Below are 20,444 nucleotides of genomic sequence, written 5' to 3'. Positions count from 1 at the left end.
GTGTAACATTGATGCTAAATCCACAGCATGTATCTCCACTGCCTAATCCTTTCCCAGCTAATGTCCTCTTTTTTGGACAGTTCTGCAAAGGGTTTTCAAGGATAGGAAGTTTTGGGAGAGATGGCAAAAGCTATTGAAGAATAAAGGGATTATATTATTGGCCTCGGCCTGACTCCTTTAAACTAATTCACAGAAAGCAGCAATACCACAGTGGCCTCTAGTGGGTTGTGCGGCCTCTTGTGTTCCTCCCACAGTAAAGTCTTGGGCAAGCCCATTAAACTGGGTTTCTGAGGGGGAAGTTGAGCTAGGAACAGAAAGGGGTGGTGGCTGTCAGGGACACATTGTTGTACACCCTTATAGGCTGCATGCAGTCTGGGACCTGCCCCTTGGAAAGTACTGGCTTAATGGGTGGAACTTACTTGAAGCATGTTTGTGAACAGTGTTGTGGGATATAGAATAGGGCAAAGAGTTCAGTATTTGGTTAGTATGGATATCCCTGTTAATCATCTGGAAAAGCATTTAAACATGAACTAGGGAAATGGAGTAATTGAAGTATGTATAAACATTACAGAGCAGAGAGGGATTGGAAATTCTTGTTTTGGATGGCCAAATGATAATCAATTTAGAAAACGTGGCCCTAAATTAAATATAAATTTGTAATGCCACTTCATTTTCCAGGGGATAGCTCAGAGGCTAGGGACTTTTTAATTACTGTTACAGAGAATCTGAGCTTCGTGGAATGCTTCATTTCAGAGTAGTTTGTCATTGTAAAATTGTAGACAAAATGGAAGGAATTCAGCAGTTAGCAACACACATCATCAAAGTCTGGGAGGACATATAGGTGAATTTAGGCATGGAGTATGTGGCTAAATCGCAGTTAAGGAGATGGGAAAGGGAGAGAAATGAAATGTATAAATATTTGAATGATGTAAATGTCAAACAGATTTTTCTCTTGTACACAGTGGTATAAGCAGTAAGGATGTAGAAGAAATGAAAGCTCTGTGCTGTGTATCCAAGGAGCTTTGCCAATGAAAAGTAATGCAAAAGCACTGATTTCTGAAAGGAATAAAGGAAGCCCTGTCTCTGGAGAGAGTAACCAGGCTGGACAGGAGGCCTTAGAAAAGAAATCTTGTCCTGATTTTGGTTAGGATTGAGCCTTTTTGATTGTAACTTCCATGAATCATGCCATTGGAGAATTCATAAAACATTTTGTATTTGGACAGGATAACAGAAACCATCAGTGTTGTTCTGTAAGGCTGCCTTTTGCGTTAGTTACAATATATTCTCATTTGGAAGGCTGCTCCTTTTTGTTGCTTAAAACTTTCAATAATAACTTTACCTTAATATGTTTGCCGGAGGTGGGTGGGAGGAGGTCTTTGGGCGGCAGCTTCTGTTACATTTGATTTAGCTTTTAACTAGCTGTGTTACTGAAAGAAAACTTACTTTCTTATCAGCTTTTTATGTTTGAGTAAGAACATCAGTCAATTTAGAGGGCTTGCTTGCTTTTTTTTATTTAAAAAAAAAGTCATGGGTAAAAGTAATGTTTGCTAGACTAAAATTGTTACCAGCCTTTCCTGCAATAAAATAAGTTAGTATACTAAGAAATTGTAATACTCATTTCAGGAGTAGTATCTATAGAATTTTTTTTTTAAATTTGGAAATTACAGACAACTCCAGAGCAGGAATTTTGATCATCTTTGTTTTTCATAATTATCTGAGATAGATAGCTCTCCAACTTTAGTTAAATAAATAAATTGATGTGAACTTCCAGGTGATCAGAAAACAAAAACCACTGGCAGAGGACAATTAAAGGCAGGTGTTGCATGGTGTGTTGATAGCTGCTATCATTCCAGTGCGACTTCAGCAAAATGCTTAGCAGAGTGTACTGTAGGTTTCATTATAAATCAAGAATGTGCATTTTCAGAGAGAAAAAAAAGAGATTATATAAGTTTTCTTTTATAGTGCTTTAAACATCATAAATTCTGAAGATTTCTTTCTGTACTTGTTTATGAATATGTCATATATAAAAATGAAGTTAAGAACTTCTGAATGAAGTTAGATTGAAGCTCCCAAAAATTTAAAATCAGCTTGGTATTTCATTGAAGCTTAGCTTTTAATATAAGAATAAATCCTTGCTTTTTCTAATCCAGTGTAATCTAATTGCAGTTGATGAGTAAAGAGTCTCCAGTCTCTGTTGGAAATGATGCTTACGTTGACCTTGATCGGCAGGTATCTAAGACTAGACATTTCTTTTCCTTCAATCATAGCACATCAGTGGCCAGTCATTTTGCTTTATTAAGAAATCTGTCATGTTTTTCTTTAATATTGAAAGGGTTTTGTGGGAAATTCAAATAAGGAGTGGAAAACCAAATTTCAGTATTTCAAGTCCTTTGCTTTACAAATTGAGTTTACCCATTTTGTGAATTTAATGAGAGAAAAACTCAATTTGGAAAACAAGTCTAGCTGTATGTATGCAAAACTGCAGACTGCTGCAAATCTTTGGGTATTGAGAAAGAGGGATGAAAAAATGTGTAATATTTAAATAAAACTTCTTTTGCCAGTTTCTACTTCCAAAATTGGTTTTAAAAAAAGCCCATACATGTGGCTCAAAAATCCTCAAAGCAGTCCTGGGAACTGTTACAATATGTAAGAGAAGTTTTCAAAAAGAATCATACATAAAGAATATGCAAAGGCAATTGTTTTTTTTACTAGCTTAACCTCATGCTAACACTGTCTTACTTCCTCAGTTTTTTTTTCTCATTGAGAAGAAGTATAGTACAGTGGTGTTCCCTGTGTTATGCCATCATGCCTTCTCTGCAGAAGTATGTAAATTCTGGCAGATGGAATTAAATTTTGTATGTCTACAGGCCCTTGAGAAATGAACTTGAAAAAATTAGATACGATGATGCCCATCTTGTGAAAGCCCATTTAAAATTCATCGTATATAATAATACATATCTATATCTCTGTATACATAATATGCACGCACCTGTTTTATCAGGCTAATTTTCTTGTAGCTATGTTTTTTATGTTACCTTAACTGCATTTATATGCAAACTTGCAAGATAAGTGTCGTTGAATGTAGAGCCTTGGAAGGGAAATATCTGAGTATTTCTTACTGCTTACAAGATTCAGTGCCCTTTTTCATGCCATCACCATGTTAGTTGTATTCTTGTTATGCAATAAGAATAGCTTACAGTGACTAGAGAGATTTTATCCTAATTGTCTATTCCCTGTATTCCACCTTCCAGTCCTTTCTGTATTTGAACAGTAGATTGAAAAGTGAAATTATGCACTCTTTGCATCTGTAAAGAAAAGTGGCATTGACAATTTTTTCGATGTACATAGTTGGTGAGTTCTTCAGACCCAAGTTCTTCAGGATTTTTTGACTCAATTCATTGAATAGATGGGATAATTCTGATGTATTTTTGTAAGACCAAATATTACTTTTAGGTTTATTTACTTTTTACTGTCACGCAAACTGAACAGTAATCATATCTGCTTCATTGTTTCTTTATAAGAGCAGGATTGCCTCAGTTTTCCAAAAATTTAATGTATGACTATAACTTCTAATGTATGACTTAGAATGTAAAAATAATTTTACAGTCATGTAGTTCAGAATATTTTTAGATGCTTTACAGAGTGATGAAACTATAAATATTTGTTGTTTATGGTAGCTGAAGAAAACTACGGAAGAATTAAATGAAGCACTAGCAACAAAAGAAGAAATTGCCCAGAGATGTCATGAGTTAGATATGCAGGTAGGTTTACTATATCGTGCATATTAATTTTGAAGTGGGAAAGAGATGTGTTAATTTTTAGGCAGCTGAAAACAATAAGAGTAGTGTGGAAACATAATTTTTAAAAGGGAGATGAAAATTGCACAGTAATTCTTTTGCTTTACTTGTCCTAGCGGAGTGAATTTCATTGTTTTCTTACCTTGATGCAATGTTGCCAGTATTAAGATGATTCATAAGAAAACCGTATTTTCATTCAGGAAGAAAGGAGTTGAGCTGTGTGGTTCAACTCTTGCATTAGAGAACTAACAGAGGTTATGCTGCTGCAATAGTTTCAGTTAAGAGTTAAATCTCAATCAGAAGTTACTGTAGTCTGTCAGCTAAGCCTTACTGTTAACCATGTGTACTTTATCCAGAAGACATGAAGAGTGCTAAGTGGGAGCCCCAGAAGGCATTGCCTTTGCCACCCTACTTTGGAGTATAATTCAGGCTTTTGCCAAGCAGTTCTGTACCTGTTAGAATTAATGAAGATCATTTGTGTGTCATGGTTCATTTTGGTGTATTAGATTATTCAAACTCTTATTGAAGCATTTCCTTCTGTTGAGATGTTCACATTCCCTCTCTTCCCCTCCTCCTCCTGCATGTTAGTTCTCTTCTATTTAGTAATACATACATGAACCCATGCTTCAGCTGTAGTTTGAGTTGCAGCACTTTGGGTTCTTCGCATTATTGCCTGTTTTCACAACGTTGGCGGAAACTGAGTCATCTTTGGGTCTGTGTTCCTGTTTTAGGTCTACTTGCAATTGGCTGCTGAAGTAAAAAAAAAAAAAAAAAAAAAAAAAAAAAAAAGTTGGAAGGGCACAGCCATCCCTTGGGTATCCAGATTTGGATATTCTGTGTGACTGATAGGCATTGTTTCTTCTGGAAATCAGTTTTAACAGCTTTACTGTGGAGGGATAGTTTTATTTGTTGTGAAAGTATGCAGACTTCATTATAATGAAGTTATCTTCAGTGATAACTAAGACTTTTTCTTTAGATGCTTGTGCCAGTTAAGAACAGTTACATTTTCTGTGTGGTAAATCTGCCCCTAATGTTGCACTATGTTGGTTACATCACATAGCAATGTTACAGTATATTCTTGTGAAATGTGATTATTGAAGCCCGTGTGTTTCCATTTGTGGGTTGTATTGATACTTTATTATGCACACGAAAATAAAATTGCTCTCTATAGCTGGGTAGCTCAATTATTCCAGTTTACGCTTTTATTACAACAGGTTGCAGCCCTCCAGGAGGAAAAGAGCAGCTTGCTTGCTGAGAACCAGATTTTGATGGAACGTTTAAATCAGTCTGATTCTATCGAAGATCCCAACAGCCCTGCAGGTCGTAGGCACTTGCAACTGCAGACACAACTAGAACAACTCCAAGAGGAAACATTCAGGTAGAAAACCTACACTTGGCTAGATTGTTTGTTTGTAGCTGTCAACATGACTTACATGCTTCTGGTCCTGCTGTCAATTATGAATTAGTATAATGGATGGTATAACCACATTAGTGAAGTTTTTACAGTAATGTACGTGTTAAGATCTACCTCTTTGCAAGCTCCGGCATAAAAAAAAATACATGATTTCTTAATGATGAAGTGCTGTATGCGTGTCATTTTCTACTCTGTGAAGTTATTTTGAATTGTTTGTGTGCAATCATTTCACCCATGTTTTTCAAAATCAGAATGAAAAGTAGCATGTTTTCCTCCATGTAAATTAATCTGATTTGTACTTTTAAGGTGTAGGAATTCCTAGCTGAAAGTTTGCTATGGGCAGTACTACAGGTAGTGTTACTATACAGCAAAGGGTATCCTTCTCTGTGTTTGAAACCGAATTGTTTCGTATTTGAAACATGGAGATCATCCTTAAGTGAGCTCTGCTCTTCATTTGCATTTCCTCAACATGTGGAAATACATTTCCTCTTTAAATATCCTTTCTGGTCTTTTTGATTGTTGCTTTCAGGCTCTGTAAGCCTATTCTGCTGAAGAAAGCTGGTGCACTTCATATTTTCATTCTTCTTGTTGTACTTTTCCTATCCTTTATGAGTGAAACTATGGTATTTCTTTACATAAGCAGCTTTTCTACTCTTTCTGTCCTTTTATGGTTGTTCTTGCCTAATTGTTATGTCGTCTGCCATGTAGCTTTGTTTTTTCACCTGTTTTGCCATTTTCCCCCTTCCTTTTTCTAAGCCTCTCTCCTGCATGTTTGGACACACCCTCTCCCTTCAGTTTCTCGAAAAATGTTCAGTGTTTCACAGCAGCTAGTGCCGGGTTTTCTGTTTTCCATGCATCGACCGTGTAAAGAAATAATGTAGTGATGTCTCTCTTCTATCCCCTTTTATCTCTCCTTATTCATCTCTGTGCTCTGGAATGGTTTCTACCTGAGCCTGTTATCAGTTGCTGTTTGAACGGGTTTTCTCCCCATATGCAAAATATCAGCACTGCCTATTGACTCTTGTTTCAGGTTCTGAAGGTCTTTCTAGTCCTTCTAAACCCTTTTCACATGTGAGACTCATCTCCTAACCTCCTTTACCTCCTTCCCCTGCCTTCATAGCATGTGGTTTCTAATGGAAATTTGTGTATGTTCCTTCTCCAGCTCTAACTGACCAAGCAGGACATATGTACAGCCTAACTGATGTCTGGTGTGGTACAACAGTTTTTCTCCTAGTCTTGCCTCTTTATGTCCATTGACAATTCTGGTCTATCACAATCTAAATCTTTGTTGCGTATGGTTTAAATGGCCTACTTACTATCCCCATTCTTGTAGATACTTTTTGGACTCCTTGAAATAGTGGATAGAATACCTTTTTATTTTTTCTTTTCTGTTTGGTGTTGTGTTTTTTTTTTTTTTCCCCAGGCCCATACCTCCTTTTCTGGATTGTTTTTATTTTAATTTCAGATCAAAAATGACGATAGGACTTTATGTTCCAGGTTGTATCCTCTTCCGTTCCTTCAAAATGCTTTGACAAAGTTTCTCTTAGTTACTCCCTTTGTTCGCTGCCAGGTTAATGCAGCTTTGCCTGTGTGTACTGTATGTAAGTAGTTCACTCCAGAAACTTTGGTCGTCTTGAGTTCTTTGCTTGCTAACTAGGTAACTAAATGTATGACTTGGTTTTTCAGAGGTACTGCATGGGCACAGGTTCTTTATAAGTAGATAAATAAATAAATAAAGCCACCTTGGTGAGAGCTCTACAGCGTTTAGAACATCTGACAATCAGGTCAATGTTACTGAAGGTGTATAGGAATTTAAACAGCTGAACAGTATCTTAGGATAAAAACATCATGCTCAAACTCAGTATCCCCCAACAAGAAAAAAGGTGGAAACTTCTGCTTGAATTTCCATTGTGAAAAATTACTATGATAGAAAAACCTCAGGATTTGTCTTCCTGAGAACATACGTTAACCTTGTTATCTTCCAAATAGAAGGACTCATACCAAATTGGGACCATCAAAAAAGTCAATCTGCTTCTATGTTTTTGAATAAGCATATTGGGCTGCTGTTCTCCTTCACAGCACCAGAAGGTTGTTTCATGTGTTTTTAGAGAGGATGATGAGGAGGAAAGGTAACTGTGGCTGAAGCTGAGAAATTATTTTCTGTTTGACTTCATTTCTACAGATTAGAAGCTGCCAAAGATGACTATCGAATACGCTGTGAAGAACTAGAAAAGGAAATTGCTGAATTGAGACAACAAACTGAAGAGCTTACTACCTTGGCAGAGGAGGCTCAGTCTTTGAAGGATGAGATAGATGTACTCAGGTAAACTCTGTTCTATTAGTCATTTTTTAACTATTAACTTTTAATCCATATAATTTGCGTACTTAAGTCTTCATTAGCTTTTGTTTAAATAATTTTGATATTAAATATAAAAACTTCCTCGATGCTAAGGTTCTTTCAGATCCTCCAGTACTTAACTTTAACACAGACCACCACACAATTGTGCTTAAATAAATTAGTTATTTATTACATATCTAATCAATAACTATTTGTAAACTTAGCAATCCTGCACCATCTTATAACAAGTCACTCACTGGACTCTTGAGTATTCTCTACTTACCTTCATCATGGCTTGGGCATCTGTTCTCATCAGGGAACTAGACCCTTTCCTGTCTTGGGTTTGCATTATTTGAACTTTGGGTGGTGCTTTGGTTCATCATAGAATGCTAATATGAACAACATCCATTACAGTTCTCTTTGCCACTGGATTTTAGTACCCAAATTTGTTGAGACTTGGTGATACTAGGGGTTTATAGGGTAAGGAAGCCCCTTTTACTATGGAACATAATCCCTCAGTACCGGCATCATGCTGCCATGGGTTATTCAGAACAGCATACACTACTCACCTGTATCACTTCTCCTAGCAAGTCTAGCAAGGGTTATTTTCATGCTGCATTTTCTAATTCACCAGCAGCTTTCTACCAAGGCTATCTGTCTTTACCTTCTCTGTCATTAATATAAGGAATGAGCCCATCAGGCTGCACAATTCCATAAACTATCTATGTGGGCAGCATGGGTTCAAAGAGTAATTCCTTGCCCTATAGAGAAGCTCTGCACTTTATTCAGGATTAAGGAGATTTGGCTTGCCCCGGTGTCCCATAAATTGACCATCAGTTCAATGGAGGATTCTGCAGATTTCATAGGAAATAGAGTCCGTAAATCAGTTAGTTCTAAAATGAAACTGGGGACAGTTATAGTAGTGGGGGTGTTGTTTATTGGGGGTGAAGGCTATTGCTGTCCTGGCAGTAAACCCAGGTGGACTGAAAAAACTCTGAAATGTTTTGAACGGAGCTTTTCCGTTCTTTTTTTTTTTCTTTTTTCCTTTTTTTTTGAAGTGTCATCATTTAAACCCAGCCAGCAAGTAGGACCACTCAGGTGCTTGCTCATTCCCATGCCACTCACCACCCCACCCCCATGCTCCCATGCCAAGTAGAGTTGGGAGAAGAGGGAGAAAAGGAGGGGAAAAAAACTTGTGGGATGAGATAAAGACAGTTTAATAGAACAGTAACAGAAGAGGAAGATACTACTACGACTAATAATAATGGTAAAAGAATATACAAAATGAAGTGATACAGGATCACAGAATGGTAGGGATAGATGGGACCTCTGGAGATCATCTAGTCCAACACCCCTGCCAGAGCAGGGTCACCTAGAGCAGGTTGCACAGGAATGCATCCAGGCGGGTTTTGAATGTCTCCAGAGATGGAGACTCCACCACCTCTCTGGGCAGCCTGTTCCAGTGCTCTGCCACCCTCAAAGTAAAGAAGTTCCTCCTCACGTGTAGGTGGAACTTCCTATGCTCAAGTTTGTGCCCATTACCTCTTGTCCTGTCACTGGGCACCACTGAAAAGAGCCTGGCCCCATCCTCCTGACACCCACCCTTTAAGTATTTGTAAGTGTTGATAAGATCCCCCCTCAGCCATCCCTTTTCCAGACTGAAGAGACCCAAGTCCTTCAGCCTTTCTTCATAAGAGAGGTGTTCCAGTCCCCTAATCATCTTGGTAGCCCTTTGCTGTACCCTCTCCAGCAGTTCCCTGTCCTTCTTGAACCAGGGAGCCCAGAACTGGACACAGTACTCCAGGTGCGGCCTCACCAGGGCAGAGTAGAGGGGGAGGATGACCTCCCTCGACCTGCTGGCCATACTCTTCTTGAGGCACCCCAGGATGCCATTGGCCTTCTTGGCCACGAGGGCACATTGCTGACTCATGGTCATCCTGTTGTCCACCAGGACTCCCAGGTCTCTTTGCACAGAGCTGCTCTCCAGCAGGTCAGCCCCCGACCTGTACTGGTGCATGGGGTTATTCCTCCCCAGGAGCAGCACCCTACACTTGCCCTTGTTGAATTTCATAAGGCTCCTCTCTGCCCAACTCTCCAGCCTGTCCAGGTCTCTCTGGATGGTGGCACAGCCTTCTGCTGTGTCAGGCACCCCTCCCAGCTTTGTGTCATCAGCGAACTTGCTGAGGGTGCACTCTATCCCCTCGTCCAGGTCATTGATGAATATATTGAAGAGGACTGGACCCAGTACTGACCCCTGGGGAACACCACTCATCACTGACCTCCAAGTAGACTCTGTGCCCCTAATCACAACCCTCTGAGCTCTGTCTTTCAACCAGTTATCTATCCACCTTACTGTCCATTCATCTAATCCACACTTCCTAAGCGTTCCTATGAGGATGCTGTGGGGAGACAGTGTCAAATGCCTTGCTGAAGTCAAGGTAGACAACATCTGCCACCCTCCCCTCATCTATCCATCTAGTCATTCCATCATAGAAGACTATCAGGTTAGTCAGACATCATTTCCCCTTGGTGAATCCATGTTGAGTACTTCTGATAGCTTTCTTTTCCTCCACATGCCTTGAGATGACTCCCAGAACGAGCTATTCCATCATCTTTCCAGGGATGGAGATGAGGCTGACCGGCCTGTAGTTCCCCAGCTCCTCCTTCTTGCCCTTTTTACAGACTGGAGTGACACTGGCTTTCCTCCAGTCCTCAGGCACCTCGCCTGTTCTCCAGGACCTTTCAAAGATGATGGAGAGCGGCCCAGCAATGACTTCTGCCAGCTCCCTCAGAGTCAACACAAGTCACTCTCACCACCTGATGATGGGTTGCCCAGCCCATCCTGAGCAGCAATCACACATTCCTGTCCCCTGACCAACCTCCATTTATATACAGACCGTGATGTCTATGGTATGGCATATTCCTTTGTCCAGCTTGTCCTGTATATGTTCCCTCTCAGCTTCTACGGAAGCTAAAAAAATCCTTGACTAATGTAAACATTACTTAGCAACAACTAACACAATATGTGTTATCAAGATTATTCTCATACTAAACCCAAAACACAGCAGCTACTAGGAAGAAAATTAATGCTATCCCAGCAGAAACCAAGACAAGAAGGAATCAGGTTCCAAAGTTGTTACAGTATTTCTGTGTCACCGAGTGTATGCTGCCCAGGAGATAGATCTTTATGACTTTATTCCTGGCTATCATTGGAAAAAATCGAAGGGCAGAAAATTTTATTCTTTACCCTTGTAAAATGCGGGACTGAGGATTGATTTAGAATTGAAAGGAAATGTGTGGGAGTGAAGGTACTTTAACAGTTAAGATTGGAAGCAGATAAGAAGGCTGTATTTGGGAGAGCGATTGTGACTAAAAGTACTTTCATTGGCAGCTGAGTTGACAAATAATTATGGGAGGGAAGAAGACAATTTAAAAGTGAAAACATTAGTAATAGGGGAGGATATGATTGCTTTCTTGGTCTCCCCATGATGTCTCAGAATGTTTTCCACATTAAGGCAAAATACTGAGAAAGCTTCAGGACATTTCATTTTGTTAGTTTTCGGAGTACAAATTTGGTATAAATCTGTCCCTCCAGGCATTCTTCTGATAAAGTAGCCAAGTTAGAAAGCCAGGTAGAGTCATACAAAAAGAAATTGGAAGACTTGGGTGATTTGCGACGGCAAGTGAAACTCTTAGAAGAGAAGAATACAATGTACATGCAGAATACCGTGAGCCTGGAAGAAGAGCTAAGGAAGGCCAACGCAGCACGCAGTCAACTGGAAACGTACAAGAGACAGGTGAGAACAGACATCATCAATGCAACAGTTCTCTGTATTGTCGAACACTTTATCTTCATAACATGGCTAATGCCTCAAAGTAAAAAAGAAATTATGAACAAACAGCTCCTTGCGTTTACAAGACTTCCATGTTTTGTAGGGACTACCTTTGTCCTTATTTCCTGCAATTCTTATCATTATTTCAAGTTTCTACTAGTTTGCCAATAAGCAGTATTTCTTACTTTTAAAAAATCAACAGATGTTAAGGGTTTTTTTTTTCTCAAATTTTTCCTAATTTGTGTTCAGTAGTGGGGCTTGGATTAGAGCCTCTTCTTTCAGAAAAAGTATCCACTTTTCACTTAGAAATTTCCAGCAGTGGGGAATGCACCACAGCTGAGGTAAGTTATTCCTGTGGTTAAGTAACCTCTTTTTTTAAGGTTCTAATTTGTCCAGTTATGAAGAGAGAAGGTTACATGTCATCTTTGTGTATACGAACCCAGCAGAGTACAAAACGTGTGACCAGCACACTCTCTGGAGTGAAAGGCTGCCTGCTTATCAGAGTGTCATGTGATTCTATTTCTGTAAAGGTGGAAGATGGGCTTAATCTTCTCTCTGCTTCTATGCTATATTGACATGACATCATTCTGGGATTCTTGTTACAGGGCCAGGCAGAGCGTGGTTCGTTAAAGTAGTAGTGCCCGCTCTGTATTTCTGCCTTCTCATAATCTCGAATGGTCATGGCACAGAGGTCCATATATGTCAGTTTACAGCAGAATAAAAATAAATAAACAACCGCTAACAACTTTGCAAGCCCAGGAGCAATGTGTGTCCCTAAGACTTGATAGCTTTTTCCCTGCACCTGGCCATCTTAGTTATTAAAACAACTAGCTTCAGCCTCTATGGGCTGATTGTAAATAAAGTCCAAGTGATTCCATCAGAAAAAAAAGAACCTGGACAAGAAAAATGTTGAAATAACAGACAATCAAAGGGAAAAGTAAATGTAGAGAGCCATGGCCTTTCATACATGAGTAGTATCACGTTTACTGGCAACAAGTATTTAGCTCCATTAAACAGCTGAGCATGTGATATAGTTGTGTAACCTTGACATCTGCATCTGATCAATCTTATTTCACCAACAATAAGAGTTTTGAAAAGGGCAGTCCCATCATTTGTGCTGCAAAAGGACTCCTTTTCTTCATCTTTCCCTGTGTTTTATGGGTGGAATTTCATGGCTGAGGAGCTGTTGACTTGTGCAAAACTGTTTGTTGGCTGAGACTGGAATAAGCCTCTGTGACAGATGTGAGTTTTATTCACCTAAACGCAGTGCCTCTGAACACACAGTGTGTTTGCCTTCAGTGTCTGTAAGGCAGGGCTCCTTTCGAGACCTGCCTGCAAATCATGAGCTGTCACAAAATTAATTTCTGGGAATACTAAATTGTGCTGTAAGAATTAAGCCGGGTATAAGGATTCTGATGTTACATCACTGCTGAGCACTAGCATGTCCCTGTAGTGGAATGTGTCCTGTCTGGTGTGTGAAGGATCCAGTCCTACTCATGATTACACCATCCAGAGGAGTTATTTCTTTGGCTTAGAAGCCCTGTGCTCTGCAGATGAAAGTGCTTTGTTCAAATTCCTATAGTGATCTGCAAGGAAATTGCATTTTCATCCCACCCAGCAGTTTCTGTGAGATGAGGTTAGTGGTGGTGTATTGTGCTGGGAAATGTAGTAGCATTTATTTATTTAAGAGGTTTTGCTAACTTTTCTGAAAGCAAGCACAAGCATTTTCTAAGAAACTTTTTATTGTAGCACGAAGAATTGAAATGTGAAGATTCCAGGATTATTTTTTGTAACTTTAATTCAGCCCCTTTGTGCATGTGCATTCTGATATATTTTTAACAGTATGTCTTGCTTTTTTTTGCTGCGAGATTCCTGCTTTACTCATTCCACACGTCAGATAATGCTCGGTAAATGTGATGGCAATTCATTTTTTTTTTTAATCTTCTGCATTACCATGTAACTGTATATCTTTCTATACACTCCCAAGTCCTGATTCAGGACAATTTGTATCCTGCTGTGTTTTTCTACATACCATTACCATAGCATGAGTGATTACAAACATTAATGCATTTGTTTCCATTTGAGGTGAAAATACACCTATTTTGCAAGTGGTGGCACAATCACAGTTGAAGGCCTGCATTTTTTTTTACCTGCACTTAGTCTGATAGCCCCAGTGATAAATGTCACACCTGAGAAATGAAATATTTTCATATCTCACATTTTGATATATTTTTTTTAATCTGATAATCTCAGAAATGGCAGGCCTGTGCTTTTTTTTGCAGCATTTAATTTAAGAACAGCAGCAGCAAAGTCCTTTTCTAAGACTTAAGACCATGCAGATTTTAGGTCTGGTAGTTATTTTCCTGTAGCTATATACATTGAAAATAAAAGGTAATTAGAACCATTAGACAGTCTTAATGTAGGTATGGCTACTGCTTTGCTTCACAGTTTAATTTAATCACTTTCTCTGTAATCTAAAAGCCATGAAAAAGCCTTCTTATTAATTGCTTCTGAAGAAGCTGTATGTCTTTTAGCTGAGTCTTCATTCAGCTTTTGTGGTTGCAGGTCAGTCTTTATTCAGCTTACTTGCTTCCATGCTCTCTGCATTATGAGCTTTATTAATGTTCTGGGAATGAGCCTTTGCTAGTAAAGGCTGAGAGTTTTGAAAAGGCAAGACTTCACTGATTTGCCTCCCGTTCACTGATCGTTTCCGCTCAGCTTTCAGATTTCTGCTCATTTAGTTTTAAAAGCTCTTTACTGATCTGTAGTGGAAAGTATACATGCAACTTCATTAGCAATGTTTGCTTCTGAAATACAGAAAACTGTTTATGAGCCTGTGGCTGAATCTTTATGTTAGTGTGTTAAAAACCATTAGGAAAATCCCAGGTTAAGAAATGTTACTTGACTGCATAAACTGGTGGTCAAATTCCAAGTGAGACTTGTGAAATGGAGTTAACAAAAGCATAGATAATTTGATTTCTTCAGAGTTTTTTTTCTTTTTCCTAGGCTTCTCAGAATGCAGGAGGTTTTTATACTTTTCCTAAGCTCTTTGATCCACAGAACTATATAGCTTTTTCCTGTAAACCATGCTTGGGCTTAAATTCTTGTTTTCAGGTGTACTGAAAATACTTCACGGTTTTTGCTTCTTTTGCTTGTGCTGAGATCTAATATTTGACTGCTGTTGGTTTTGCTAAAACATAGAACAACTGATGAAAGCAGTTTTTAGTATATCCTATAGGTAACTATTTTACTTGTTTACAACATGACTCATGGTGCATGGTAATTGGCTACTTTGTCTTGTGTATTTTGTTTTAATATTTGCAGACAAATTATTGGTTCTTGTTCTCACAGGCAGTTGAACTACAAAACAGGTTATCTGAAGAATCCAAGAAAGCTGATAAATTAGATTATGAATGCAAACGACTGAAAGAAAAAGTAGACAGCCTTCAAAAAGAAAAAGATGTAAGTGCCAAGGTGTTATTTTTTTGGTAGTAGTGATAGCAACTTTTTGTCCTTTACAACACAGAGATATGGTAATTATAGTTAGCTATTTACAGCAAACTTTTTAAATCAGGAAGTCTTTTTTCACTTAAAATTTTCTGACGTTTGTGTACAAGATCCTTTCTAAACCTAAGAACTGTACAGCATGGAATAAAGTGACTGTACAAAAACATATGCAACCTATTTTTAAGAGGAAGAGCCTTCATATTTGGGATCTGAAGTTGTTTCTTGACCACTTACCGTGAGAAGGTTAATAATCACCCAGGGTAATTGTAAAGTATTCTGAAAAACTATCTAAAGTAGGCGTTCTGCAGTATCATCCTAGAACTATATTCCTGTTGCATTTTTTCTAAAGTATTCTTTAAGGTACCATCAGCATGCTTCTCTTTCTGGAGTCATGACTACTGCAGCAAGAAGCTTAGCAGTTGTGTAGAGGGATGTGTCCTTTGTGGCGATCTTGCCTTTATGGCAGCTTCTTGTTTATCTATCTTGTACTGCCAACATGGAACACGTAGGATGGATACTCTTCTGTTCCCTTCCTTGTTGTCATTTGCAGCTGATCTGCAATTCTGCAGTGATTCTGCGATTAATTGCTCTGTCCTCTCTTGCCAAGACTGATCCTTCAGACTTCTTTTGCTCACTATTGTTTCTCACCAGATTATTTTGACTTGTTTCATAGGAATGTATATGTAGGTGCCTCAAACTATCACAAACCAAGGCCAGCACTTTAAGTTAGCAATTTCTTAGGCTTCTTTTAAGTATGAGTCCATCTAGCCATCCGTCAGAATCTCTATAGGCTTTTCCCTCAATAGTTATGTTTCCTTTCCAAAATTTCCAGCCCCTGCACTTGAATAGCATTTGAAATGAAAGTTTTCAGCTATTTTCTGTTCATAGGTCTTCAATTTCCATATCTTATTAAATTTTTAAACTATAGCGGACGCTTATCCTTGATATCACTTCCATCTGCCCTTTGGTTCAGATTGTACTGTGCTCTGACTTTCTTTCTTGCTCTTTATTTAAAGTTTTTTTTTTCCAGTTTTGTTATGTTTGACCAATGGTAAGATTATGTCTGTGGCTTACCCATTGCTTGGTGGACCATTTCATCTTGCACAAAGGATCTGAATTGCAGGCCATTGTCATATAGTTTTCTGTTTTACTCACTGGCAAATAGCATTTTGGGGGGCACATGTTGTATTTCAATACATTCTTTTGAATGGATATGCACCTGTGAGAAGCAGATTACAGCTTGAGTCTCTCAACATTTGAATTCATGATTCACTACCTTTATTACCTACTCTTTCTGTTTCCCATTGTCACATATGTACCAGTAAGGTTGCCCACCACAGGTCACAAGCTACATAGTGGCATCTTGTCAGTTATATTTTGGAAACAGTTACTGAAATTGATTTCGTCCTTGTCTTTGTGTTCTGGCAAAGTGTGGTAGTGTGTTTGATACCTTCACCTACGTAGCTTGGAATTTTACTTCTGTGGTGTGTTTTATGGTAAGAGCTAAGGTAATGTGATGAGTTGGTTTTGTCTGCAGTGTACAAATGAAGCCCTAGAGCTTTTTCTATTCACTAAAATGTTCTGGCATTTGGTTAATCAACTTGGTGTTTTCTGACTGATGGTAGCAGACTGCAGAATCCTTGCTTTCAGCAGCTGAGTTTGAGCACTCCTCCGTGTGGCTGTTCTTCTGTAGTATTTGTGGTAAGCACAGTGTTTTCACCTGTAGGGTTTTTGAAACCACTTTCAGTGCTAACAGAATGTACGCTTTATTCAGATTGTTCTGACGGTTGCGCCAGAGTTCACTTTGCAGGATTCAGAAATACAGCAGAAGCCTCTGTCACACTTCACCAAAATGTTCTTTGCCAAAGTGGTTCCATGTCCTGGATCCATTTGGGCTGAAATCTAAAATATATCTGAATCAAACTGCTAATAGGATGAAATGCAAGGAGCTGTCAGCTAACATAATTCCATACCTACACAGAGCCAAGGTCTGTCCTGGATCTTTTAGTAATACTGGACATGTCTGATTTTGGAGCAAACAATAACTTGGATCTTTACATAGTTGCCATTTCCTCCTTTCGTTTTTGAATCTTGGCAACCTTCTGGACAAAAACTTGATGCTATCTGTAGGTTCTCATTTTTTGCCAAAAGGGGCTTGTACCAAATTGGGAGAGTATTTGCCTGATGCTACTGAAGAGCCCATAATCTAGATCCCAAGGTGGTCCAGTCCTCTTCTTCAGTTCTCTTTGGATTGAGCCTCAAGCAACTAGTTTTCTTCCGTAGCTAAGATGCTGGTGAATGGCAAGACCAGTTCACATACGGGAAGAAGGGAATATGGAAATGCTGCTCACACTTTCACTGTTGAAAGACAGTGAAAGTTAATTGAAGTTAATGCAGTTTGTTTGTTATGTTGGCTGTGCACTCATCTGCTTTTTATTTCACTCCTGGATAAACTGTGGTTTCTTGGTGAGGGAAAGGTCTACAGTCTCTTAATTCACTTCCCTTTCCCTTGGAATCAGCCACAATGAGGGGGGAAAGGAAGATGGCTGAGAGGGTAGCCCCAGCGAATGCTGTTTACTACCTGGTACAAGAACTTTGTTTCATTGATATCTTAATTTTTGTAAGTTTATATCCTGATATTTTTACCCCCATAAGTGTAATGCAGAGCAGCAACTCTTCTCAAAAAACCCCACTGTTCATGTGGAATATGTAATATTTATTTTTATTCTGTTATGAAACAGTGAGATGCCTTAATTTTAAAATTAACTCTAGAGTTGCGTTAAATTCCTTTTGAAGTGTTGGAGGATGTGTCTTTTATGACTTGTGTACTGCTAAAGATGGATTTGTAGTGCCAAGACTGATATGCATTCTCTTTCCAATTATTCAGAGATTAAGAACAGAAAGGGATTCTTTGAAAGAAACTATTGAAGAGCTCAGATGTGTACAAGCTCAGGAGGGTCAGCTCACCACAACAGGTAAAGTGCAGATAAGGAGGTTAAATGTATCTTTTCTAAAGTTTACAGGACTTCTCTGGAGACTACTGAGTACGCTTTTATTTAGCACAGAAAAAATTTAAGTTCCTCTAAGATCAGCAGTGAAAAACTGCTTCAACTATTCATAACTTTGTAAGCATTTGAAAACTTCAAGTGTTATTTCACTCAATCAGAAATTTTAGTCTTCTGCCCAGAGTGATATTTTTAGAATGTATTTCAGATTTCTGTGTAGTTACATAATTTTATTTAGGGAAATACTAAGTTTTCTCATGTGCGTATGTTTCGTGTTTTGCAATTTATTTCTGTGTGTGATGTTGCACAGCTTTGTAGTGCTTAGATAAGCTAATGAGCAGAAAATACACCATAAAATTACTTGATCAGAATGGATAAAGACAGAAATAATGATTATTCTCCAAATGAAATCATGCTTTTCTGTCTTACTGTAGCCTGACTATGCTGACAGTTTTCTAGCATTACTCTAAAACTGTAAACTTCCAGAACAATGTTTACTTCTGGTGTTTTAAAGAAGTTACTGGTCTGCTTGCTAAATTTTTTGCTTTTCCTAACCCAGGACTGATGCCTCTGGGAAGACAAGAGCCTTCAGACAGTTTAGCAGCAGAAATTGTTACTCCTGAAATAAAGTAAGCTAAATGTGTGCTTGCTTTTACTAACCTTTACAATGTACCCATACATGATTAGTTAGTTTTCAGTGTAAAAAGTTTCTACAATTAACGTTTGGGTTTTTTTTCTCTTCTTTTGTTTTTCTGCACAGCAGGAGCTGTAATTGTTGGCGAAAGTCAGCTGACCTCTCTTGAGTTTGTATTGTGCTACACAAAAAAAAGGAAAACAAAAAAAACCTTTATCTTCACATTGTGTCTCTTATTTTCTTGCAGAGAGTTCCTATAACTGCAGCTTATATATGATTAGGAGACAAAAATACTTGTTACAAGAATGTGATTTGTACAAGGAAGGAATGACTGAAGTGGTGAAAGGAAGAGTAATTACATTATAATATATCTATAAATATATAAATTCTTGTGTATATAATTGTAAAAAATTCCACTTTATATCATGGCAGATGCTTACAGTCTATTAAAAGGAATTGAAATTAATTGTATCTTTAAATGTTGCAGCCTGTCTTGGGCCTTGCCAGTATGTTAAAAGTTTTTAAGACAATCACATCTCAGAAAACTGTTAGCTGTTCGGGATATCTTTTTCTTTTATCTCTACAGTATTTTAACATTTGGAAAGCTCAATATGGGTCAAAACATACTGTTCAGTAGTAGAATAATATCTTTCTAGAAAGCTAATAATAGGAAAAATTTGGTTTCCTTCCAGCTGTGCTGCTGCACCTTACTACTAGAGCAATTCTTTTTCGTTCTGTTCAGAGACAAAAAAAAAAGAGAAGAAAAACATTTTGAGGCAGTGTTAGTGAAGTATGGAGTTACTGCATAATCCTTCCACGTGATTGTGTGAGAGAGGACAGGACCCTAAATGCTAGAAATATACAAGCATAGCCAATGGTTTCACTGATTCTTCATCTTTGGCTCATGAAGATGAATTCTGGATTTTATGCAAGTATACATCTGTGCAGACTGTAGCTGCTAAACTTGGCCTCCACACCTACCTGTTAGAGGTGAACAGTATCAGTAGGTGCTGTAGGACTGGAACTTCCTTATCTGGAGGTCTGGGCTGCTGCTTCTGCTGATGAAGGGGGAAAACTGCACAAGGCAGCCCACCCATAGGAGTAGCTACTGTTGCTCTCTCATTCCTTCTGTGGTAACAGAGCATGGGTCTGTGTTTCAAGCACCTTTCTCCATCTCCTAGAGAAGACCTGCAGACTAAATGGGAGAGTTTTGTGAGGCAGGTTGTCTGTGGCATGTAAATTGCACCTGAGGAAATCAACAAGTTGAGTGACATGAGGAGTTAGCAGGGCTTGTTGAGAGAGCTTTAAACTAGATTTGAAGGGGAAAGGGGATAAAACCAGGCTTACTAGAGATAAGCCTGGGAGTGGCACACTAATGTTTGAGGGATGGTGTGCTAGCAAAGTCCTTCAGCCTGTTCCACAATGAGCACATTTGAAATGTCCCTGTAGTAATGCATGCAGCACCTTTGCCATCTCAGTGGAGTGACAGGACGGAGATGCATGTGGCAGCAAAGACATAAAGGTTGTTAATGCACTAGAAACCACAGAAACACCTGGGAACAGTCACATAGGGATTAGGGCTTCTCCCCCCAAAAAGGTGGCAGAATCTATAGCTCAACTGAAGTGCATCTACACCAAATGCATGCAGCGTGGGCAACAAACAGGAGGAGTTGGAAGCCATTGTGCAGGAAAACTATGATATAGTTGCAATCACAGAAACATGGCGGGATGGCCTACACAACTGGAGTGCTGCAATGGATGACTATAAACTCCCTAGGAGGTATAGGCAAGGAAGGAGGGGTGGTGGGGTAGCCATGTATGTTAGTGAGTATTTTGACTGTCTAGAGCTTGACAGTAATGGTGAAAGGGTCGAGTGTTTATGGGTAAGAATCATGTGAAAGACCAACAAGGCAGTG

At 38.8% G+C, this 20,444-nt stretch overlaps 1 protein-coding gene across 3 annotated transcripts in view; it reads left to right on the top strand.

Annotated features, from left to right (window-relative positions):
• HOOK3 (hook microtubule tethering protein 3) overlaps positions 1-20,444 on the top strand; it is a 101,138-nt gene that overhangs the window by 46,514 nt on the left and 34,180 nt on the right. For all 3 annotated transcript variants that reach the window (XM_054186560.1, XM_054186561.1, XM_054186562.1), the window contains exons 7-14: positions 2,167-2,229; positions 3,678-3,761; positions 5,012-5,175; positions 7,394-7,534; positions 11,145-11,346; positions 14,734-14,844; positions 17,777-17,864; positions 18,454-18,523. In XM_054186560.1, coding sequence (XP_054042535.1) covers positions 2,167-2,229; positions 3,678-3,761; positions 5,012-5,175; positions 7,394-7,534; positions 11,145-11,346; positions 14,734-14,844; positions 17,777-17,864; positions 18,454-18,523 — 923 coding nt within the window. The remainder of the gene's footprint in view (positions 1-2,166; positions 2,230-3,677; positions 3,762-5,011; positions 5,176-7,393; positions 7,535-11,144; positions 11,347-14,733; positions 14,845-17,776; positions 17,865-18,453; positions 18,524-20,444) is intronic.

The sequence above is a fragment of the Rissa tridactyla genome, chromosome Z, assembly GCF_028500815.1.
Source record: "Rissa tridactyla isolate bRisTri1 chromosome Z, bRisTri1.patW.cur.20221130, whole genome shotgun sequence".
Taxonomy (NCBI): Eukaryota; Metazoa; Chordata; class Aves; order Charadriiformes; family Laridae; genus Rissa; species Rissa tridactyla.
The sequence above is the reverse complement of the archived record's forward strand: the minus strand, read 5'-3'. Positions and strand labels throughout refer to the sequence as shown.